Below are 25,138 nucleotides of genomic sequence, written 5' to 3'. Positions count from 1 at the left end.
TATTTTGTGCTTTTGTTGTCTGGCCCTCTCAATCTGATATGCTTTGAAATCTGTAGGGGACTCCATTTGCAGATATTTGTGAGCTTACAGATGTTCCCGAAGGTATGATAGTGAGAACTATAGTTAGATTAGATGAAACATGTCGAGAATTCAAAAACGCAGCAGCTATTATGGGTAATTCTGCACTCCATAAGAAGATGGAAACTGCATCAAATGCTATAAAGCGGGATATCGTCTTTGCTGCTAGTTTGTACATTACTGGACTCTAAATATACAACTTTTAAGGTACGTCGCCTCTTCCATTCTTGAAATTTCATGGAGCCAATTTAGAATAGAATAGGGAAACTCTAGTAGGCATAGAATTTGTAAATTATCGGGTACTCTTTTTGTTTGTTAGTAAAGTATTGAGAGAAGACAAGTTGATTAGTTCAATGATAGAAGGTTGTAAGTTTCATTAACTTTATAATTTAGTTCATTATCATCTCTTGCAATTGCGAGAGAATGTAATGTTTGATTAGGCTTGAAGCTTATGCATGAAGCTTGGAAAAGTAATGATCTTATTTTTATTTCATGTGATATTTTTCAAATCACATCATGGAATCAATATCAAACATAGCAATTTCAATGTTGAGTAGGATGTGGTTGAAGCATTTAACAATGTTGTGGCGGAGTTGAACCAAGGAAGGCTTTATCCATTAGTGGGGCCTTGAAATTTTGCAAGTGTACGACTAAGTGAATTTTAGAGATGAAATGGTTTACATGTTAGGATGGGAAGTGTTCAAGACGCTTAGTTGAATATTCACAATAATATTATTAAAGTGGGAACAAGGGAGCTAGAATTTTGTCTCTGAATTATATACTCTGTTACTTAATATCATATAGAAATTACAACTTACTTATTTTTAAATAGCAATCATATGAAAAATAATGATCAGAAAGTACTTGGTGTTGGATAGCAATAGAATAGAACTCACAGACTACTTAGTATCCCACCTTTGGGCTCATCTTGTGAAGCTTTCCTTTGTGCTTTGTTCTCAGCCTGATAATTTGTGAATGAATTAGCAATAAGTATAAAATAACTATAAGATATAAATCACAAACTACTTATTAAATAGAAATCATATAGTAATAAGATAAAAGTAAAATGTTGGTATCTAATAGCTACCATCGGACGATCAAATAGCAATCACAAAGAACCACATAACGATTGAATTAGATTCAAGGCAAAAGTTAGTGAATCATGTCTTAATTGTAAGGTCTTTTTATTCACTTTTCCATTTCAATGTCATATTTTAATTGGGTTTGGTTTGTATCGTCATTTTTGCAAAGTTTATATTATTGGACTACACTAGTTAGTTTTGTCATTTTTGTAGCTAGCTATATTTTTATGTTATATGAGTATTTGTATCGAGGCAAAATATATCTTACAGATATAACAAAGGAACATGTTCAAATATAACCAAAAAAGAAAAGAAAAGAAAAGAAATTGCATATCTATTCATAAGAATTTGTCTATAACAGCATAATGACAAATACTTCAATCCTTGGTTGAATCTTATTTCAAATGTGTGTAGAATTCATATCGGCGATCACAAACTAGAAATCAAAATAACAAGGGAAATTGAAGAGCTAACACACGCAAAAATTAAACCTACACAGAGCATAGAGCTAAATTAAGTGCCCAAATATAAGTTTACAGATAATATTGTTGTTCTTTTTTCCTTTCAAACTGAACCATAAGCAGAAATAATATAACATTACGCAGCGCACTACTTCTCCATGCAATGCAACGTCTTAACTCTTAACTCCTTAAGAATGGCAACAATGAGTTGTTTTTCTTCTTCACTAATTATCACTTCTGTTTGGCTTCCCAAAGCCAAAAGTAAAATGTCCCTGAAAATAAATCCATTTCAATATCTTTAGTTTTAAAAAATTGCAAAAACTACCCCTAAATATGGTGGTTGTCCTTGATCTTTCAAAGTTATAAATAGTAGTTCTTAAATTGAATTTTAAAGGATAAAAACTGAACCCTTAAACCTACCTAATTGTTGTAATGACTAGAAAAATTAGATTCTAAATGAATAAAAAGAAAAAAAAAATTGAAGATGTAATTGCAACTAACTAGCATATTTTGAGATTGACTTTTACACTTATATCTTAAATTTTAAAGGTTGTTTTACAAATTTAGTTTCTAAGCCATAAAGTTTATCATTGTAATTTGGATTTTTTTATCACCATCTATCTATAATATACCACGACACGATAGACTAGTATCTATGTCTATGATACAAATAGACACAGATGATGATTTATTGTAAATTTATAGTGATATTTTGTTCTATTTACAAGTATTTTTAATTTTTATATTTAATAGGTGGATTGCTATTTAGAAAAAAAATAATAGATATACCAAGGATTAGACAATTTTTTTTTAAAAAAAAAAATGTATGAAATTAAGCTGTAAAACTAGAAGTTTCACCCAAAAGAAATGGGAAATTTTTGTATAGAATAAAATGTACTTGTTGAAAAAAGAGGCTCCAGTTAAACGAATTCATTCAAGCCAACACAATCAGTTGAAAGTGAATCATGGAAATTTTACCGGATCATTACTGGCCGGAATCCAGTCGTTAGTCGCCGGATTACCCCTACAAGATCCATGGCAGCAATCGGCAGCTGCAGAATCTGGTGCGAGTCTAAAACCTTTGCAATCTCCATTCTCCATTTTTATGAATCCTGTTCCTGTCTGAGATCAAAATTCATCTTCTTCGACGTTAGTGAACACACACAGAGATCAGCCAGATCGATCGATCGGACGAAGTAGAGAATTACCGTGTGGTGCTGTTTGTCTACACAATTGAGATCATCATAGTACTTCGTCTCCACAAATTCCTCAGAGATCTTGCCATTACGTCCATCATAAGTAAGTCTCTGCTAAAAGTTTCGAAGTAAAAAATTCAATTTCTCCACAAATTTCTTCAATATATATACGTCTCAACACACACTAGCTGAAAGCATAATCAAGTAAACTAATTAACCTCGTGAGGATCAGATTCAAGGCGCTGAAACTCGGCGAGTTCAGGAATGTAATTATCCTCGTCATTTACTTTATCGACGTAATGAGCAGAGAACTCGCTGCGCTGAGGCTTAGTGTGGCGCTTCGTTGCTACGCCATTGAAATACTCTCGAGTTTTGGCCTCCATCTCTCTTTCTTCCTCCATGGATAAACGAGCGTCGCTCCTTCCAGGCCTTCTGTCATTCTCCATTGCCGTTGATTCTCTGAATCTGCTTTTTTCCGATTGGGATTTGTGGTTTAATGTGATGGATTTATTGTTGCAGTAAAAGAGTATTTGAACGAAAGAGGGAGTGGGTGTTTTGTTCCGGACGAAGAGATATTTCTTTTAGATATTTTTTTGTACGGAACTTCAAAACCATGAAAATTAAACATTATGCTTAATCATTGTTTTACAATGCTTTCACCTACCAACCTCTTCTTCTTCTTTTTTTTTTTTTTTTTTAGTTTTCTTTTTTATGTTCGGGTAAATAACTTAATTTTAATAATAACTTTACCGGTAGAATTATTGTCCATATGAATAAATTTTGTTATATTTTATAAATGGTTGATTCATTTTATTATATTTAATATATATTTATGTATTTTTACATCATCTTCTAATCTTTTTCTATTATCTATTCCTATTTTTCATATTTACTGAATAACCTCATCTTTTTTAGTTATGAGGTGGATAGAAGACTAACTTGCCATAATTGGGTCAACTAATATTTGATATTGATATAATATTAGTCTTGATATATATAATCAACATAAAGTTGATGAGTGGCACCGGTTCTTTTACGATGTTCTTCAACAAGAACCAAGTATGAATTTTTTAGAAATCGCTATTGAAGAATTCTATTATTAAATTATGAAATTGTGCATTCCAAAAAGTAACAAAAGAGGCTACACTTTGAAATCTCGTTTAAAAATTTAAATTTAAGAATTATAAATTATGAATGAAAGGGTTACGTATTGGGTATACAAACTTTTCTTATAAAAAAAACTCAAACAGTATATTTATTTAGGGTGGTTTATGGGAGGAGGTAAGTAGAAGATTAATAGTTGTAAATAGACAGATTAATATTTTTGTAGTAGTAGAACAACAACAACAACAATGTTGATATTTTTAGGTCCGCTATTATTATGAGTTAGGTGAAATGGTACATAGATTTTGGGGCCCAATACTGAAAAAGGATCTTTTGGTACAACAAAAATATCTCCAAAACCTTATCCTTCTACCAATGTATATGATATGACTTTCCACCCTTTTATTTGGTCCACCATCTCCTCCCATACACCATACCTTAACTTCTTCATCCACGTGAATTTGCTTTCTTTCTCTTCGATTCAGATTCAAATTCAAATTTCTATCTGTTCTTACTTCAAAAAATATTTGACAAGATTGTCATATTATAAGTGAATAGAAATTTGTACTCCTCATAATATGCTTAGTTTTAATGTAATGTATATGTATAAGGTTTGATCCTATAAGAAGGTAAAGATAATGTCTAAGTGTTCTACTTTTGTATAAACTTGGATCACTAGTAAAATAAATCTAAGAATTTATTTAATGATTAGTTACCTACCAAATAGACAGTACATCTTAAACTCTCTACTTTTCGGCTCTTTAACCATTTCTGGCTTGATCGTGGTGTGTTGATGACCGACCACAACATCGGTGCATGTTTTTGTTCATTTTTTTTTATTTTTTTTAGAACTATAAATTATAGTTGATACCAAATTTTGGTATTTAAGATTGTGTATTTTAGTATTAATGAAATAACAATTGTTATGATTTTAAATTTAGATGGATTGAATTACTCCGTATTTCTAGTTTGAGGAGGTGATTGATCAATTATTAAATTATAACGAATAACAATTTTTAGAATAACTATTAAGTATATAGCAATATTTTAAAAAAATTGTAAATATAGTAAAGGCTATCGATGAAAGATTTTACTCTTATGGTTTATCAGGAATAGACCAACATTTGTTATATGGTTTATCAGTAATAGAATCTTATCAATGATAGATTTTAACAAATTTTGTTATATATACAAATCTTTTAAAATATTGATAAATACTTAATTTGAATATAGGGTGTTTTGGGGAGGGAAAGGAAAGGACTAAATAGTCATTTCCATGTTTGGGTCAAGAAAGGAGGAGGAAGGAATAAGTTTAATCCTCCCTCGTTCCTATCCAATCTTTTCTTCTTTTTCTTTCTTCCTCTCAATCCCTCTCTTTCTTCCTCTCAATCCCTCTCTTTCTTTCTCAAGTGTAATTTCTTTCGCACGTAACGCATCAATTAATTTTTTGGCATGGAAAGCTTGCTTACGAAGCGTTCAAAATTGACATCGTATTTATGAAAGTTAATAAAACATGTCTTTTTTTTTTATAAAAATTCTAAATTTCGATAAATAAAATACAAATATTTGTGTATTGGATTTACAATACGAATTAAAAACATACATTTGTACAAATTTAGAAAAAGTAATGAAATTTTTTAGATTTGATTGTTAATGATACGTAATTTCTCGATATAGCACTTATAACATCAATTTGTATTTTCGCACATAACGCATCAATTAATTTTTTGGTACGAAAAGCTTGCGTACGAAACATTTAAAATTGTCGTCGTATTTACAAAAGCTAACGAAACATGTTTAAATTTCAAATTTCGGTTAAAAAAATACAAATATTTGTGTATTGAATTTACAATACAAATTTTAAAAAAAATTACAAAGAGAAAGCACGACATATAGACGTTCGAGACTTACGACCTCATTTTGTGACACCATGGACTGTGTAAATGACCAGCTTAAGGCCGTTGAGGAATGACCAGATAGAGCTCGCCTGAAAGAAGATGTTTTGTGGCGGGATGTCATTACGCATATGCAATCTATTCCGGGCCTAATTAATTTCCCAATATTGTGATGGCACTAGTAGAAAAATGGCCTACAATGACAGTTAAATGCTGTCATTGAAGGTTTTCGTGACAGTTTTTTGCAGTCATTGATGCGGCAGTCATGGAAAGTATTTTATGACAGTTGTATAAACTGTCACGAAATGTTGTTTCAATGACATATAATACCTGTCACGAAAGAATTTTTTTAATGACTGATTATAACTGTCATTATTTAGTTACGATGACAGTTAATAACTATCATAGTTTAAATTTTATGACAGAGTATAACTGTCATTATTATATATTCGATGACAGTTAATTACTATAATTGTTTATATTTTATGACAGCTTATAACTGTCATAGTTGATATTTTATGACGGAAGATAACTGTCATTGTTAATAATCTATGACTGATATTAAATGTCATTATTTTATCATTTATGACACTTTTTAACTGTCATCATTTTACTTACCATGACTTTTATTAAATGTCAATAAAACTTTTTCGATGACAGTTTTATTTTTCAATTTAAATGTCATAGTTGTGTTTTTTAGTCACTTTTTTCAAAAGCCCTATTTCTTATTGAATTATGTATTTGTTGTCGCCCTGCCGTTACACATAACATTACATACCAATATAACAAATGGAAAAAAGGTGAACGTTTTAATAGAAATAAACACTTACTAATATTTCTTTAATTGTTAGTACAAATGTTTTTTGGTACGAACAAACTATTTTAAATAATTACATTTAAACAAAAAAATTTCCTACCAAACCTATAAAAAAGGCTATACATCAACTAATTGGCGTATCCATGGTTTCATTGCTCCAATGGATTGTGGCAAAACCTAATAAGAAAAGAAAAGGAAAAAAAATAATTCAACAAGACAACACATTCACCCACATAAACACATCACATTCACTTCATGATGAACAACACATTTCAACAACATAGAACACATACACACTTCAAATATGTTTGCCTATTCAACCATAACATGATTGAGTACATACCTTATAGAATGCCATAGGATTCCCTTTTGCCTTGTTAAGACCTTTGTCAACCTAGCAAAACCAAAAAGAACACACTTCAACATCAACAACACTTCAAGATCATCAACAACACACTTCAAGATCAACAACACTTCTTTATCTACAACACTTTTTTATCAACAACACACTTCAACAATAATTACATACATACTTCAAGATCAACAACACTTCTTTATGTACAACATTCTTTTATCAACAACAAACTTAAACAATAATTACATACACACTTCAAGATCAACAACACTTCTTTATCTACAACACTCTTTTATGAACAACACACTTCAACAATAATTACATACACACTTCAAGATCAACAACACTTCAAGATCAACAATAATTACATACACACTTCAAGATCAACAACACTTCTTTATCTACAACACTCTTTTATCAACAACACACTTCAACAATAATTACATACACACTTCAAGATCAACAACACTTCTTTATCTACAACACTCTTTTATCAACAACACACTTCAACAATAATTACATACATACTTCAAGATCAACAACACTTGATCAACAATAATTACATACACACTTCAAGATCAACAACACTTGATCAACAATAATTACATACACACTTCAAGATCAACAACACTTCTTTATCTACAACACACTTCAACAATAATTACATACACACTTCAAGATCAACAACACTTCTTTATCTACAACACTCTTTTATCAACAACACACTTCAACAATAATTACATACACACTTCACGATCAACAACACTTATGAACAACACACTTCAACAATAATTACATACACACTTCAAGATCAACAACACACTTCAAGATCAACAACACGCTAAGATAACTAGAACAAAGTACAAAAGGAGATACTAAATCAATGGAGATAATTTGATGAACTTAAAAAACTGCATTTTAATACATTCTAAGATAACCTTACCTCATTGACATTGAACATGACAGTTGTATTTTCCTCCACCACTGTATTTTCCATGGTAGCTCGAACACAAAAATATGTGACAAAATATATGACAAAACATGTGCAAAGTATATGACAAAATATGTGCAAAGTATATGACAAAATATGTGACAAAATGTGTAACAAAATATCTTATCCTAAGCACAATGTACGTGCTTCCCTACAAACTCAGCCCACTCAGACCTTATACAATCAATGTCATCCTGTGTGTACGCACGAGGTGAATCTTTCATCTGTAAACAATGAAGTGGTTCTAAATGAGTTTCATTTGCAAAAAAGTATATATGCACGCTAGTTTTATAACTGTTATGCTTACTATCTGTATGATAGAAGTACTCGTTGACATTATGATGTCACGCATGAACCGCATCACGTAATAACCACATTCTACTACTCCTGATTGCTTAGGACACTGGAGATACACATACAAATGAGTTGACCTATATTAGAAATATGGATTAATTTACAACCCATAGCAATATAGATATTCACATACCTTCACAACCCTCCAAGCAGGTTTTTTCTTGTTCATTATGTTGAACGACCTACAGAATAATATTGGAGTTTGAACTACTTAAAATATTGTCTCATTAAGAAAAAAGGAAGTAAAGGTAAAAGTAAGTATGACATACCTTTCAACTACTTCTGTCTCATAATACCATCAATTTTTCTATCCATCGTATGCCAACGCAAGTTCTTAACATTCTCTAAGTTCTTAAACATTCTTATAAATCTTGGAACTATTGGAAAATACCACATCTGCTTGGCAGCAACTCCACTGTTTTCCTTTATTGAGTTTTTATTGATCTTCCACCTTGACAAACCACATTTAGGACACTTTGTCGAGTTTGCATACTCTTTTCTATACAAACAACAATCATTAGGACATGCATCAATTTTTTGGTAACTGAGTCCTAAGGCACCTAGTGTTTTCTTCGCTTCATATAAAGAAGTTGGTATTTCGTTGTTGTCAGGTAGGAGATCACTTATTATGGACAACAATTCGGAGAAGCTAGTGTTACTCCAACCATATCTAACCTTTAAGTTGTATAGTCTCACGAGAGCTGACAACTTAGTGAATTTCTTACATCCTGGATATAAGGGTTTCTTTGCATCATCAAACATAGTATCAAATGTGTTAGATGTATTACAAGATTCGTCATGAGTGGATTGCAACATGTTTACTGTATTAAAAAAATCGTCATGTTCATATTTTTCATCACCTATATTTTCCATTTTACTGGTAACGGTCTCTGAGTTCAAATCTTCACCATGCCAGAACCATATCTTGTAACTTTTATCAATTCCATTGGCATACAAATGATATCGAACTATTGAGACATCCTTAAGTAAACGATTCCCGCATTTCAGACATGGACATCTTATCAAATTAGAACCTTTGGCATGAGACAAACCAAATTGAATAAAACTTTCAACTCCTACATCATATTCTCTAGACATCCTATTTTCCATCATCCATGATTTGTCCATTCTGTAGATGTTACAAACACCAAATCTTCTATAATTTTCCTTTACACAAACCTGGGTTACAAAAGAGATGGATGACAATTGTAGAAGCATGTCCAAGTCAAAGATTCATTAATGTATGACAAGGGTAAATATACATAAATATTAAAACAAATAAGGAAATAATAAATTTAGCCTAAATTGATTATATATTCGTGTATGGTAAGAAGCCCAAAATAAAATATAAACGGATGAAAATTAATTATATATGTGTGTTATAATCTCCCCACCTTAAAAACTAGCTTTAGTCTTGAATTAATCTTTCCAAGTTTATTATTGAGTTACTTAGTAACCTACAAGTAAACCGTAACCTTAACAATTTCGCTTTATGAAAAACTCTTAATATTTTCAATAGTTTTTTTTAGATCAATTTATGCAAAGATTTGCTAACAACATTTCTTAACAATAATGCACCAAACACAATGCACACCTCAAATGAAACTAGTGATGATCATGTTAACCAATAAGTCACTTAACTATAGTATTTCATATCTATAAAGATCCAATATATCTTTGGTGCAATCTTCTTTTTATTAGGAAAACATACAACTCCTTTTATAGTTGCAATTGAAGAAAGCATGTGATCGTCAAAACAAACAAATTTTATTTTGAAAAAGTATGAATGGCGTGAGACAAAGCAATGCCCAAAAAGAAACTAGATTGATCTTTAGAGCTAGTTTTCTTCGGTCTCATTAATAGTTCACAAGTAGGGATGCATAAGAATGAAACCGTCACTAATATGTATCTAAATAATGTTAGACTAACTTGTTTCTAACAATACGCAAGAGAGTAGAAATCACTAGATACATTCGAATATCTCAACTAAATTGTCAAATTCTTAGCACGATCTTCCCAAATGATGCTAAGTCTAATATGTTAGTAGGACAACTTTCTCCAAATATAAAATTTTGTAGGCAGACTTATTTAATTAAACCCATTTTTTGTGCAATATTTATGTATGTAACTATTTGTTATCAAAACTATTTTTTAAATTTTAGAAACCATTGTTATGGTCTGAAAAACTAAAATACGATCTTGTCTAACTAAATTTTTGTGTTTTCATATGCAAATTAGGCTCGAAAAAAAAAAAGTGTGGGGAAGAAGATGTAAAATAATAAGCATGTAAAGAACTGAAATGGGTTAAATGTAAAACACCATAAAGTAGTTTTACCAATTGATCCTGAGGTAAGGAAAAGTAATGATTGTGCTGGTCGGGCGTCTGCAAATTGGGCTGGTCGGGCTCAGCGGAAGATTGAGCTTGGCGTCCGTGGAAGAATCGGGCGTCGACAGCGTCGGCGGCTTGGCATCCGTGGAAGAATCGGGCGTCGCCGGCTTTGCGTCCACGGAAGAATAGGCCGGCGGCGGCTTGGTGTCCGCAAAAGAAGGGGAAGACTACTAGCGGCGTCGGGCGACTTCGTCTGCTGAAGAATGGGAACCCAATCTCGCGTCACCGGCTTTGCGTTTGCGGAAGAATCGGAAGCCCTAACTCCTCGTCGCCGGCTTTGCGTTGGCGGAAGAATGGGAAGAAGGCCAGTTGCGTGTGGGGGGCTGTGAATGGAGAGAAAATTAGGGATTTGATTGGTTTTTTTTTGATAAAATTGGTTTTTTTTTTTATTTTAATAAATTATATTAAAAAATCATATACCCTTTTATGACACCAAATAATTGTCATGGAAAACAATATCCGAAAGCAACGTTTTTTCCCGCCAAAAAACCGCATTTTCACATATTATGACAATTGTTTCTCTTCTCCTCTCAATTTTTTTTCTTTAGAAATGTCATGGAAAGTCACTTTTCTTGTAGTGTGGGTAATCAATTAATTTATTTGGTACTGAAACTTTGCATACTCGACGTTCAAAATTATCATTGTTTTCTAAATAGGTAATGGAACATGATTTACGGTAGAAATATCACATTTCCATAAATAAAAAACAATACTTTTTTAACAAAAAAATCCATTTGTACAGCTTAAAAAAAAAAGAAACAGAATTCTATTCTTACCAAATTAAAAAATGGAAAAGAAAATTTTGGGTCATAATTCTTCTCCCAAATAAGGATTATAATTCTCCGTAGTCCTTCCATTTATTATTTTTTTAAACAAAAATTATAAATAATCATTATAATCCACCGACTTATTTCTTTTATAATCTCCTTTTTCCTTATTCCATACTTCTTTAAAAAAGAAATGAAGACTTGTGGACATTTGTGTAATATAGACCCATTTTAAGGCCCATTGTGAAAAAACCCCCTCTATTTATAGAGTTTAATGGGTCTTAGATAAACTTGTTGATTGCAAATTTTGGGCCCAATAACTGGACTTGGACCTTTCATTCGGCTCAATTTTCTAGCATGAGCTCAGATGGGATCATAATACAAGTTCAACTGTATTACTCAACTGGAGAATCCGTGTAAATGACAAATATAAGAAAAAAAAAATAGAAAAATAGTAAACGGTTTCTTTTTCTTTTTATGGTAACTGTCTTAAATATTTTTTCACTTTTTTGGGTCGAAATTACTCCTCCACGGATGAGAACTATCTAGATGAGATCGAAAAATCAAATAAAATATCACATATCGATTACAGTGCATTTGTAATCATACCCACTTATGATAATTATTAACTAAATCAAAAAATTATTATATTCTTTCAGAGTTCCCTAAACATATTCAATTAGTTTCAATATCTCATAATATTCCGATTTTTACCTTCAAATTAATGAAAAATAACTTCAAATATTTAATTTTTTAATGCAATAATTATATATTCAAAACTATATAATGCAATAACTATTTATTATCATAAAAAAATAAGAAATTAACGAAAAAGATATTCAAATCTTCTTTTTTGAAATTTTGGAATTATATATTCGAAATCGAATACAGACAAAGATAATGCAATAATTAATTATTAATAAAACATTAAAAAAGTAACGAAAAATCATTTAAAACATTCAAATTTCAAATATATATAAATACCAAACATTAATTTTAAATTTCCTTTAATAATTAATTCACGTAAATACCAAACATTCCCGAAAATTATGGCAAATATAATGCAAATAGTTAAGTTTAGATTCAAATCTCAACCCTCCCTAAAATCATGCCAAATACAATGCAAATATTAATTATCAAGGGAAAAAAGTGTGAAATTAAGGGAAACAAAATTAAAAGATTCGCCGGAAGACCATATTGACAATCAACCAGAACGCTCATAGCCGTAGAAACATTTACAAGAACGTAGCAAAGGATATTGTTTTCTAAATTTTAACTGCAGAAATCCAACGGAAGGTTGAAGAACGAACACAATGGTGAAAACGATCAGAAGGTTGAAGATCGGTGGAAAGTGCTATGGGAACGGTTCCGGTGAAAAGCAATCAGTGGTGTAAAGCGATTAAGTAGGGAACAATAATAAAAGTTCCGGTGAAAAACAATCGATGGTGCAAACCGATTAAAAAAAGAAGACCGCGCGTATCTGGAGCGACGATGGAAAGCGTTTAAAAATCAGAAGAGAAAGCGATTGTATTTTAAGAAGGAAAAGGAAAGGAAAAATGAGGATTCTCTTGGAGAAGTGGAGTGGTTGCATGCAGAAGATGTGATGTTTTACAGAAGATGATTTCTTTTTTTGGGGGGAAAATTAGAAGATTGAAGGGAGTGCATAGTATCTATTAATTATAGGGTATTTGTGTTTTTCTTACCATTGTATTTAAAAGTCTATATTGCCAATTAGGTAGGAGCATTTAAGACATTGTTCCATTTATTATATGAAAATTAATTGTTTTGCTATTTTGACAATTTAAAAATAAAATTGTCATTTATCCAAAGTAAACCTTATATTTTGCTATTATTCTCGCTGCCCCTACTAAATTTCTCCTTTTAGATAAATGGACAGTCTAAAAGACTATACTATACATTTTTATTATTAATAATATATTAGAAAAATAGAAAAATAAAATAAATATAGTGGATGGCATGTGATTAAATTTGTATTTATTAAATATGCTATGTAAATATAGTATGTGATTAACTATATTATGATAATATAATAATCAAAATTTACTCGTAATTATTTTTCTTTTGGTGATTTTGTTCAAAAAATTTCCCTCCATCCGATCTCTCTCAATCCATTATTTCCTTATTCCGTTCATCTCCTTCAAATTTTTCCAATGAGTGTATATTTGTTTCATATTATTAATTAAGTGTATGAAATTGTGAAATATAGTATGGCGGTGAAATTTTTCGATAAATTTTTACAATAAAGAAAATTTACAGAGAATGGAGTATATGTGCTACATAATTTACAATATATGTCCCTATTTACAGTTAGTCTCGTTTTTCCTTGTTTTTGCATTGATTTTCATATATTGGAAGTTGATTTGTAAAATCTTATCGTGATTGAAACTATTTTTTATTTAAATAGATTATTATATACCATTGTATATTTAACATAACATTAGATAACAAGTATTTGTGCATATATTACATTGTATTTTAATTTTGTAACAAATTTTACATCACATACCGTATAATATATGATATATTACGTGTCTGCTACTTAATGATATATTATGCGTGTGTGATGCTTAATACTTAATGCTTAATGATATATGATATTTTTTATGTTGTACGTTAGCAAGATGCACCATTGATCCTAAAAATGAATAAATACTTCAGAGTTCAAAAACATAAAGAAGAAGTTCATTAACCACACAATAGTATTAAATAAGAAAGGGGAAAAAAGTCCATTATATACTATATAGTTGTTGGAATCATTGAAAAAACCAACAAAATATACAACAATTTTGGTCACACCTGACAAGAAATAATAGAACTATGTGTCACTACTTATGTATTTATTGTAAATATGCATGTGTATATATCGACAAAATCACATAACATATTTAAAATATGCAATGGTAAATAATAGTACATAATGAAACGAATATGCACTAACAAGAAATAATAGAGTTATATGTGTTACAATTTACGTATTATTGTAAACTGGCAGGTGTATATATCTAATACATCACATAATAGATTTATAATATGGAGTGATATACAATAGTAATAAACTAATATGAACTTAAAGGAATCGTTTAAAATACAATCAGAATATACTGCAACTTTGTCCATACATAATAAAAAATAATTAAAACATATGTGTTGCTGCTATTGTAATACTCTATATATGAAATAATATATATAGTTAAGAAACAAAATTAATAACATGAAAAATTGTTTGAAGAAGATGATCTGTACTTTTTTACCGAACAATTCAACTAAAAATCAAAGAGGAATTATATATGACAAAATTTACCTAAATAGGAAGGATAAAGAAATATGAACGAAAAAAATTATGCACTTATAGGATATACTTGAAAGAGACGGAAAGTTGGAAGAACAAGATTGGAAAGACCAAATGATAAAACTGATTGGTGAAAAGGTGGACAGCGCCGGAAAGGTGGAAAAATATTTTGATTTTGTATTGTGTATGAAATTGAATAAAGTAAAATTTAGAAATTACTTAATATACTGTTACCCTATTAGATTCAACTTTATACTATATTAATTAAATCTCTAATAAATGATATCTTATTATTAAATACAAATGTAAATCTGAATTATTTATTACATTAATCTAGTAAGTTATAAAATAGATAATAAATTTGGTATAATATCACTCTATATTATATTATATATATTTTCAAAAATCAATTTTAATTATCATCGATGGAAATAACAAATGAAATTTTGAGAGGTTTGTGTAAAGGATGTGTAAATAGAGTGATTTCTCTAAATAAGTTGATCCAAATTATAATTTTAGACCCAATTGGATTACTTGCTAAATTATCCATTATCATCTATATTTAATCGTGGTTATGTCTAATCAAACAGATGGTGATGACTAAATGGATAGTCAGGAAGCACAATGAATTGAGAAGCAGAATTAAACATATAATGATGATTTGCCATTTTTTTTTCTCCAAAATTCAATTTAGGAGCACAACCAATTATTTAACTGAACCTAAACTAATGAACTAGAGTGTCAATGGGAATACATTTCGAAATTTAACCAAAATTTCTTCCCCAGCAAACGCATTCCAGTAAACTTTACTCGTTTTTTATTTTGTTCTAAATTTCTACCAATCAATATGTTTTAGTTAATCTTTTTTTAATTCCTCATATTAATCTAACTAACTTTAAATGTCAAAATCTTTGAAACAAAAAGTTGTAGTTTATTATTATATTTTTGGGTTTAAGTTGAAGGTGAGTGGATGAAAGAGAGAAAGAGTTTAGAGGGAATAGTCCATGGGGTTCTAAATTGGTTAGGTTAGCTAAGGATCGGGTGTACTTTACCCCAATACGGTTGCACCAAATCCAGCCAACTCCTTTCTCTTACCCTTCACCTACGTCTACTTCACTTCTGACTTCTGACTTCTGACTTCTTTTCTTTTTTTCTCTTTCTATTTTTTAAACAAATCTTTTCTTTTTCTTAATATTAATTTTTCTAATAGTTTATCATCTCTCTGTATATAATCAAATTTACTGTTCTCTTATATCATATTATAGCTTCTTTATATTCTTTAATTTAGAATATCGATGTAAAAATATTTTCAAATATAATAAAATAAATTAAAATATTTATAAATATAACAAAATTTTATTTTCTAATGATTGTGAGACCAAAAATTATGTTAATTTATTTGGATCTTTCAATATATATTTTTGATAAATTATTCGTAAATTTCTTCAACGTTTTTTTCGTTTAAAAGAATGTCAAGTGAACATTTTGAAAAGTGGGTTTGATAGTTTTTAATTAAAAGAAAATATTTTCAAAAGAGACGTTTCGAAGGAGAGTTTTTTGTTCTTTTGTTTTTTTTTTTTAGTATATGTAATTAAAATTTTCATTTAAAGCACTTTACAAGTTGCTATTTAATTTTTTTTTATTTTATTTTCTTAAGCAATGTTTTATCATCAAAAAAATAAAAATAAAAAGTTTAAGGAGTGCTTTTCTTTAATTATTGGGTTAGAACCACTCTTCATAGTTTTAACCAAAAACACTTCGATTTTAAAATGTTTATGCCAATTGTCTGAATTCATTTTCCTCTTTCTAAAAACCAGCTCATAATTGATCATAAATAATAAATATATGTTAATTTGTTAGTTAATAGAAAAGATGATTCCTAAGTAATAATAGACGTAGGTCAACTCATGTATATCAACATGGTGATATGTTTGATATAATTCAATACTTATTGCAGTATTAAGTTGAAGTAAGATTGTTTGCGTATCAAATTAACTTAACGTGTCTTTTCTATATATTTAATTATACCCTTATTCATTAATTTGTATGTTATAATTGTTTGATTTTGTTACGTCAGTAGCTCAATTGAGATCAACTTTCTGATTTGTGCTCACGAATCAATTAAAGAGATCATTCCTTCAATAAGATTTGACTTAGCCAAGTCTAACCTTCTACATCAAGTCTCAAAAACACAAAACTAAAAAAATTAGATAATGAATCCTATTACATGATTGTTTAACCTAAGTTTTACTTTTCTTTTCAAAAAAAGAAACCTCCATGTAAGGTAGAAATTAAAAGTTTGATAACCACATTTTATTATTCTGAATTTTTATTTTTGAATTTTTTTTTTCTCATATGACTTTTTTATCATCATTATCCATCTTTTTTGTTTTTCTTTTACTTAAATATTTGAATGTATATATTTTTTTTTAAATAAAACTCAAAATTCTAAAAGATATATGACAAATGAATGAAAGAAATTACAGGTACTAAAATAGTATTTATAAACTTCAATAAAATCACATTTGGTAATCATATTACCTCTCCATGTCTTACACTTATTTATATATATTTTTTTTTAACAAAAACTAGAAAAACATCTATAAAATTGGAGCTAAATAATTATCAACATGTTTACATAATATATTTTATGGTAAGAACAATTTAGTCTTAAAATTCATCATGAACTTATAATTTAAATATGATCTCTATGTTTTTGGCATTGGCTTAAATTTTGTGCAAATAAAATAATAAGCTTTGGTATTAAGCGTTGCTTTGGTCTACCTAATAACTGTGCAATCACTAGGTAAGGAAGCCCATTATATAATATATATATATATATATATATATATATATTTAGAGAAAGAGAGCTTCAAATTTCCATTGTGTAATTCCCTCGTAGTCATCGATACTACTGAGACAGAAGAAAGGAGGAAAAAAAATAGAACATGGCGGCGCTGTGGTTCATCAGAGGCGGCTTGGCGGCGGTTCTGGCGGTGGTTTTTTGTTTCATGTCGCCGCCGCCCGTGGAATGCCTCGTCCGCCATTACAAATTCAATGTAAGATTATATTTATCCTTTTATTTTTTATTAATTTCAAACTTTTCGAAGGACATTTTAGTCGATAGTACGTGATATCTTAATCAGTTTTGTTCCATACTTTTGAAATTATTATAGGTATATGTATAATAAAATATATTTTTTTTTTCTTTTATTGTATATGACAAACTATTTTGATCCTTTTAAGAGATAGAACACTTAAAGATGACGTATTATTAAGAAATTCATGAAAGTTTTAGAAAATAAGTTCAAATGATAAATTGTTCTAGGTGATTTTTTTTATTATTTTTTTTAATAATAAAATGGAGTAGAGTTAAGAAATTGTCTAATAAAAATTATAGAACGTAAGTGAAAGCGAATTTTTAAAAGCATCGAATTATAAATTCGATTCTTAATTATAGATTCTTATCTTTTAAAATGGGAGATTTAAAATTATGTTGATTAGATTGATAGTAATAAGATAAATAAATAAAACTTATGACATTATTGGATTTGATTGATAATATTGGTTTGGATTAAATTTATATAATGCATGTAAACAATTAAAATATCATTAAAGAAAACTTAATGCAAAGTTGATCAACTACTTGTCTCTTGCTACAACTATATATATATAAATATATCATTAAATTTATAAATAATTACATGATTGAACATTTTATCTCAAAAGAAAAAGTACAATGTAAATCTACCATAATCTTTTCTCATTATTCTGTCATTTATTCTTAAATTAAATGTATGTATATATATAAATATAAATGAGACATAATCCTTTCAAAAAAAAGATCAAAAAACTGAAAGTATTTAATAAAAGTTATTTCCTCAATTCAACTACATCAATTATCAAACACGAGAATAATAATTGAAAGAGACACCATCCGAAAAAACAAAAATATATAAGAAACTGCAAGAGATTAGAAATCATTATTACTAATATTTATAATATTTCTCCAATATTCATAAGACATGTCACTTCATAGTTCATATAATTGCAATCTAAGTGTTTTCTTTTCTCCTATTATTGAAACAAGTAAAAAGTATTGAGGTCAAAAGATTAAAATAAAAAATTGATAAATATAACAAAATATCAAACTATTTACGGCCAGGGTAAACAAAGCACGTGAAGTTAACAATTTTTAAATATTCTAGGTTTGTTTTCTTCTCTTCTTCGCTACGATTTTTTTTATCGTCTTCTTTCACGCTACTATTTCTTTCATCGTCTTGCTTTTTTTCCTCTTCTTTTTTTCTGCTGCTATCTCTTTCCATTGTCTTTCTTCTTTTCTGATTATTTTTTTACGTCGTTTAATCTTTCCATTGTCTTTTTCCTCTCTTTTTTTTTTCGCTACAATTTCTTTTCATCGTCTTTCTTCTTTTCCTCTTCTTTTTATGTGTCATTTAAATTTGGGTTACCAAATCTAAATGATCGTGTACAAAAAATAGCAAAATCTAAAAGATTGTGTATAAAGAATCTTGAAAAAAATCATTTAGATTGGAGTAGCCAAATGTAAACGATCATGTGAAAAAGAAGTGTAAACAATCGTGTAAAAAAAATAAATCATCGTGTAGACAAATCTAAACGATCGTGTACCAAAAGAGTTAAAAAAAAGTTGTTTAGTTAAATCTAAACGATCATGTACCAAAATTTGAAGAAAAAAAAATCGTTTAGATTTGGGTCAAAATCTAAACGATCAAATCTAAAAAATCGTGTAACCAAATTAAATGGTGGTGTAACAAAATTAAACGATAGAATTGGAAAAAATAAATTGTAGTCATATCTAAACGATCGAGTATCAAACAATAGTCAAATCTAAACGATCGTGTAACAAATATATTACGCGTGCAACGACGTGGTTAACTGGATATTTTTGGTATTTTATAAGGTGAGTCTCTGAACTTTTTCTATTTTCGAAATTATTCTATACATTGCAAATATTTTACCACTTCGTTATATTTTTTAAAAGACTCATTTTAAAAAATTATTATAGAATTAGAGTAGCTTAATTATTTATGTGGGTAGAGATAGTTGTCTAATCCATTGGTTCAATTTAATTAGGATTTATTGATTTATTTGTGTTTTGGTTATTCCAGTAGTGTTTTGTTGAATTAATTAAGTTAAAGTACTAAAAAGTTTATTTTTATAAAATATGTTACCTTTTATTATTTTGTAAAGTGAAACAATTTAACATTCATTTAAAAATATTTATTTATCCTAATAACTTTGTAGGGTTATCTTTATGCAGGTGGTGATGAGAAAGGTTACGAGACTTTGTTCAAGTAAGCCAATAGTTACTATTAATGGAAAGTTTCCAGGTCCCACTATTTATGCTAGAGAAGACGACACCGTTTTGGTTAAAGTTGTTAACCATGTTCCATACAACGTTAGCATTCATTGGTCAGTTTTCTCTCTCTAACTAAATCGTTTATTCTTTCTACGTTAAAAAAAAAAAATTAGACATTTTAATTCTTCTTTTACAACATTAATCGGTTCCTAGTCATAAACTTAATTTTAAGTTTTTGTTAATAGCTTGTTCAATAATCATTCTAATTTCTAATTACTTTTTATATTTTGTTATCTACGCATTCTAGGAGTGTTTCCAAACAATCAAGTTAAATTTTAAGACTAAAACAAATAGTTTTTCTTTTTTAACATATATTTTTTAAAATAATTAGTAATTGATTTCAAAATATTGTAGTGAAAAATGTTTATAATTTTTAAGTAATTGTAAAATACTTGAAAATGTTTTCTAACTATAGCAAAAATACCAAATTGATAAAATAACTTTTGTTTTTATTTTGTTATATTTGTAAATAAGTTGTTATTCATTGTATCATTTTTAAATATAGCATAATGAACCAAAATACTTACAAAATATAATAAAATTTTAAATTCTATCGATGAATCATTTAATATCTATAGTAATTTTTTAGATCACTAAAAAGAGCTGGTCAACTAATAAATTTTAATTAATTTAATAAAAGGTTGATTATACATTTGACATTCTAATTCCTTCCAAGCTAATAGTAATTCATATTTATGTTCATATATAAAAGAAATAATTGTCAATTACAAAGTAAATTTAAAATTTATGTCTTCTGTAATATAACAACTCTATTTTAACCAAAAATCCAATGATAAAAATTTAAAATTAAAATTAAAATTAAATCTACAACAAATCTCTTTCAAAACTGATCAATTTAAAATAAATTAATTAACAATATTAACTAATACAAGTTTGAATTTTTCTATTTATATTACTAACTCTCAACTAATCCTATCCTCCGTCCAACTAAACTAGTTGGGTGGTGAAATTTTCAATTTCATAAACATTTGGCATTTTAATCAAAGTTTTTGAAATCTAACCTTTTGATTTTGGAGAATGTATAATAGTCTCGTGGTTTAGGTATGTTTAACTTAAATTTTAGAAATTTAAAACATGTGGTACGTGTATCATGTTAGAGTGATAGAATGTTGGTTTGTTGTTAGTTGACATTATTAATTAATAATTATTATTTTATTGAGACATTTATAAGTTTAGTAAAATAAATTAAAATATTTATAACATATAGTAAAAAATTTTATTTCATTAATGATAAACTTCTATTACTATATAGTAATATGACTGATAGAACCATATAAGAATCTAAAATTTTGTAAATATTTTGTTAAATTTATCATTTTTTGACAATTCTCTTATTTTATTTTTTATTTTAAAAACAAATAAACATCTCTACTTGAAGACATTATAGAAAATGTCAATAAGATATCAATGTCTTCTAGGATATTGTATTATTTTGTTCATACTATAAAATTTGTCTATATAAATATCAGTGGACCCAATTGTCGAAGAGTCAAATCACTTTGTTTCTAAAAACGAGTATCTAATTAAAAATCGAGATTATAAGCGTGAAACTTGAAACTTATAGAATAAATATATAATCTTTTAAAACCTTAAACACTTTGATCAAAGACTATATTTTTCATAATTTTAATAATTTATACCTTTCGGATAAGTAAAAGAATTTTAAGATCATTTTCTAAACTTTTGATAACTTCAAAACAAATACACAAACAATGTGACTATAACTCAATGAACATGACATGTATTTGGTAAATCATATACCATCTCAAAAGATAAATAACAAGAGCATAGCATAGCATGATGATCATCATATCCAATGAATAACTCTCATGACTACAACTCAATTCAGGCATGGCATTCGACAGCTGAGGACAGGATGGGCGGATGGGCCGGCCTATATAACACAGTGTCCACTTCAAACAGGACAAAGCTATGTATACAACTTCACCATCACCGGCCAGAGAGGCACTCTTTGGTGGCACGCTCATATTCTTTGGCTCAGAGCCACTCTCTATGGTGCAGTGGTCATTTTGCCCAAACTTGGAGTTCCTTATCCATTTCCCACGCCCCATAAGGAGCTGGTTCTTATATTGGGTACTTGATGGTTAAATTTGAGCTAATGTTTGCCATTTTTTAATCATGCATGGTAGCTCATTTGTTGAAATGCACCAACTGATTATTTATTTTTGTTTTGGGTTTTTCAGGTGAGTGGTGGAAGTCTGATGTTGAAGCTGTTGTTAATGAGGCTGCTAAGTCTGGTTTGGCTCCTAATGTTTCTGATGCTCACACTATCAATGGTCATCCTGGTCCTGTTCATGGTTGCCTCACTCGAGGTAAAGGGATGTTTGTTGTTGACATTTAGTTTGTGATCAAAATCATGTGCTTGGGTTTGTCTGTTTGAGGTAGTGGTTTGCATTTAACTAACATGAAAGAAGTTGGGGGTTCCTTTTAGGGAATCCTTGGTAATTGTTAGGATAGGGATACATTGAATCTTTTGGTATATATTGTTTACCCTCTCTAACTTGTGAGCCAAGTATGAAGCCTAATAAATGACTGTCAACACTAATTTTAGAGGAAATAAATGTGTTGTGAATAGAAGACCGCCTACTTTTAGACTGTGCCTTGCGCTTTGAAAATATGGAAAGTACCATTAAACTTGAAATGTTAGGTTGATAAGTATTTGTATATTCAGTATTTTTTATGTACTCTTGAAACTTTTGGTTCTGTTCCTTAGCATTCTCACTTAAAATGAAGATTTACTGCTCTGTTCCGGCATTCTTTGACTGATGCAATTTTGACACTCCTAATATGATTATGGACATGTTCGATCTTCTCAGGATTCAGTATGCCGGTACAACCTGGTAAGACATATTTGCTGCGTATCATCAATGCTGCACTGAATGAAGATCTATTCTTCAAGGTTGCTGGCCACAACCTCACTGTTGTCGAAGTAGATGCTGCATATACGAAGCCTTTCATCACCGACACGATTGTCATAGCACCCGGCCAGACCACAAATGCACTTTTGACCGCCGACCTTAAAAGTGGCAAATATGCTATTTCAGCATCACCTTTCATGGACACCCCCATTGTTGCTGTTGATAATGTGACTGCCACCGCTACTTTACATTACACGGGGACAATTTCTACTACTCCTACCAGTTTCACTGGCCTACCTCCCCAAAACGCTACTCTAATTGCAACAAAGTTCACAAACTCCTTAAGGAGCTTGAACTCAAAACAATACCCTGCTAGAGTATCATTAGAAGTTGATCATTCCTTGCTTTTCACAGTTGGCCTTGGCGTTAACCGTTGCAAAACTTGCTCAAGTGGAAACCAGTTGGTGGCTGATATAAACAATGTGACATTTGTTATGCCAACCATTTCACTCCTTCAAGCTCATTACTTCAATATAGATGGTGTTTTTACTGATGATTTTCCTGCAAATCCACCAATAAGATACGACTATACAGGGAAGCAGCCAAGCAACATGCAGACCACGAAAGGGACTAGGCTATATAGATTGGCTTACAACTCTACGGTTCAATTAGTTTTACAAGACACTGCAATGATAGCTCCAGAGAATCATCCAGTTCATCTTCATGGATTCAACTTCTTTGTTGTTGGAAGTGGCTTAGGAAACTTCAATCACAAGAAAGATCCCGAGAAATTTAATCTTGTTGACCCTGTGGAGAGGAATACAGTGGGGGTTCCTTCTGGTGGATGGGTTGCTATCAGATTCAGAGCTGATAATCCAGGTAACATCTTTTGCTTCGATGGCCATTTTTATAAAGGCAAGCTATATAACTTAGAATCTAATATCTTGGTTGTTTTGTAAGTTTTAAAGTTTCAATTCTATCACAGAAATTTCAAGTTATTGACAAAAGATTGCACGCTTTCCAAATTAAAGTTGAAAATTCTAAATACAATAGACATGACAATTGTCAACCTAAGAAATTGAAACTATTTGCTTTATACAACCTAACCTATAGTATAACGGTCCAACTTATTATTATAGAAAATGGACTTATCAAAAGTAGCAATAACAACTAACAACCTTTAGAAGAGGGAAAAGTTTGAAAAATAGCTCAAGTATAAGGAATTGTTTTGTCCTTCTGTAAACAAAACGTTTGAAATGAATATATTTTAATGTAATTTGTGGAGGTTTTTCTTTTTGTTGTTGATTTTGGCAGGGGTATGGTTTATGCATTGCCATTTGGAAGTGCACACCACATGGGGATTGAAGATGGCATTTGTAGTGGACAATGGCAGAGGGCCAGAAGAGTCTCTTCTTCCTCCTCCAAGTGACCTTCCTAAATGTTAGGTGAGCCTAAAGCCCCATGGAGTTGTTTAAAATGTAAATGCAAAAGAAATCTGAAGTAATATTGGAAAGGCCCTAAAAGGCCAAGAGTTCTTTGCTTAATTATATATAATACAAATTTGAGATTCTTGTTTGTTTTGCTTGAGGGTTATCCAATTGTGAAGGGCAAATGAGTCTGGTTCAATGGCAAGCAATTTTCTTTCTTTCTTTTATTTGGGGTTGTAGGGGGAAATTTTAAATTTATAGACTGCATTCATTGTTGTATAAAATTCAATTCAACACAATTTAGCAGTGCCTCTTAACCTTTTTTATACTTTCTTGTCTCAATCTCTTTCTTTTATACCCATTATTTTGAAAACTTAAAAAAAAATGAGTATATTTTAAGTAAGAGATATGTGGTTTGAATCCCTATGTGTAGTGTACTACAAAAATTAATAAAAGATACACATGTGAAGTTTCCTAAGTGCAAAACTAACATACACCTATAATGTGCAAATTATACTTGCTTAGTTGTGTAAAATGAAGATGTTAAATTATAAATTTAGTCCTTAAACTTTGATGGTCTCCAAGCTTTCAAAATTATAAAGTCTTTGAACATT

At 29.6% G+C, this 25,138-nt stretch overlaps 3 protein-coding genes and 1 long non-coding RNA gene across 11 annotated transcripts in view; 2 read left to right on the top strand and 2 right to left on the bottom strand.

The window, feature by feature from the left end:
- The window catches only part of LOC103497098 (DExH-box ATP-dependent RNA helicase DExH11), a 40,464-nt gene extending 39,874 nt beyond the window's left edge, over positions 1 to 590 (top strand). For all 5 annotated transcript variants that reach the window (XM_051080390.1, XM_017046626.2, XM_051080392.1 and 2 more), the window contains one exon: positions 57 to 590. In XM_051080390.1, coding sequence (XP_050936347.1) covers positions 57 to 269 — 213 coding nt within the window. In that variant the 3' untranslated portion in view covers positions 270 to 590. The remainder of the gene's footprint in view (positions 1 to 56) is intronic.
- Positions 591 to 787: 197 nt separating this feature from the next.
- LOC103497099 (uncharacterized) lies at positions 788 to 3,448 on the bottom strand. 4 transcript variants are annotated; one of them, XM_008459180.3, is made up of 4 exons: positions 3,036 to 3,448; positions 2,830 to 2,928; positions 2,600 to 2,743; positions 788 to 1,039 (listed from the first exon to the last, which is right to left on the bottom strand). In XM_008459180.3, the coding sequence occupies exons 1-4, from the start codon at positions 3,261 to 3,263 to the stop codon at positions 971 to 973; spliced, it is 540 nt and encodes a 179-aa protein (XP_008457402.2). In that variant the 5' UTR covers positions 3,264 to 3,448; the 3' UTR covers positions 788 to 970. The 4 variants fall into 4 exon arrangements, with proteins under 4 accessions (XP_008457402.2, XP_008457401.2, XP_008457404.2 ...); XM_008459179.3 differs by having other exon boundaries at positions 2,830 to 2,931; positions 3,036 to 3,429; XM_008459182.3 differs by lacking the exon at positions 788 to 1,039 and adding an exon at positions 1,527 to 1,893 and having other exon boundaries at positions 3,036 to 3,441.
- Positions 3,449 to 6,623: 3,175 nt separating this feature from the next.
- On the bottom strand, positions 6,624 to 7,105 carry LOC127144442 (uncharacterized). The gene is made up of 2 exons (XR_007816071.1): positions 6,977 to 7,105; positions 6,624 to 6,810 (listed from the first exon to the last, which is right to left on the bottom strand). It is a non-coding gene; the product is annotated as an uncharacterized LOC127144442 (long non-coding RNA).
- Positions 7,106 to 17,691: 10,586 nt separating this feature from the next.
- LOC103497096 (laccase-4) lies at positions 17,692 to 24,847 on the top strand. Its single transcript, XM_008459177.3, has 6 exons — positions 17,692 to 17,858; positions 20,099 to 20,250; positions 22,068 to 22,312; positions 22,423 to 22,551; positions 23,056 to 23,976; positions 24,412 to 24,847. The coding sequence occupies exons 1-6, from the start codon at positions 17,748 to 17,750 to the stop codon at positions 24,540 to 24,542; spliced, it is 1,689 nt and encodes a 562-aa protein (XP_008457399.2). The 5' UTR covers positions 17,692 to 17,747; the 3' UTR covers positions 24,543 to 24,847.
- Positions 24,848 to 25,138: the final 291 nt, after the last annotated feature.

This window comes from Cucumis melo, chromosome 12, assembly GCF_025177605.1.
Source record: "Cucumis melo cultivar AY chromosome 12, USDA_Cmelo_AY_1.0, whole genome shotgun sequence".
Lineage (NCBI taxonomy): Eukaryota > Viridiplantae > Streptophyta > Magnoliopsida > Cucurbitales > Cucurbitaceae > Cucumis > Cucumis melo.
Note: the sequence above shows the minus strand (reverse complement) of the source record. Positions and strands in the feature narration are given on the sequence as shown.

Excerpts from the sequence above, each read along its gene's own strand:
- LOC103497099 (XM_008459179.3), bottom strand. The coding sequence starts at position 3,263 with ATGGAGAATGACAGAAGGCCTGGAAGGAGCGACGCTCGTTTATCCATG. Across the intron at positions 2,932-3,035 it reads TTGAATCTGATCCTCACGAG|CAGAGACTTACTTATGATGG; the intron begins GTTAATTAGTTT and ends CGAAACTTTTAG. Across the intron at positions 1,040-2,599 it reads TTCCGGCCAGTAATGATCCG|GCTGAGAACAAAGCACAAAG; the intron begins GTAAAATTTCCA and ends ACAAATTATCAG.
- LOC103497096 (XM_008459177.3), top strand. The coding sequence starts at position 17,748 with ATGGCGGCGCTGTGGTTCATCAGAGGCGGCTTGGCGGCGGTTCTGGCG. Across the intron at positions 20,251-22,067 it reads TACAACGTTAGCATTCATTG|GCATGGCATTCGACAGCTGA; the intron begins GTCAGTTTTCTC and ends AACTCAATTCAG. Across the intron at positions 22,552-23,055 it reads TCATGGTTGCCTCACTCGAG|GATTCAGTATGCCGGTACAA; the intron begins GTAAAGGGATGT and ends CGATCTTCTCAG.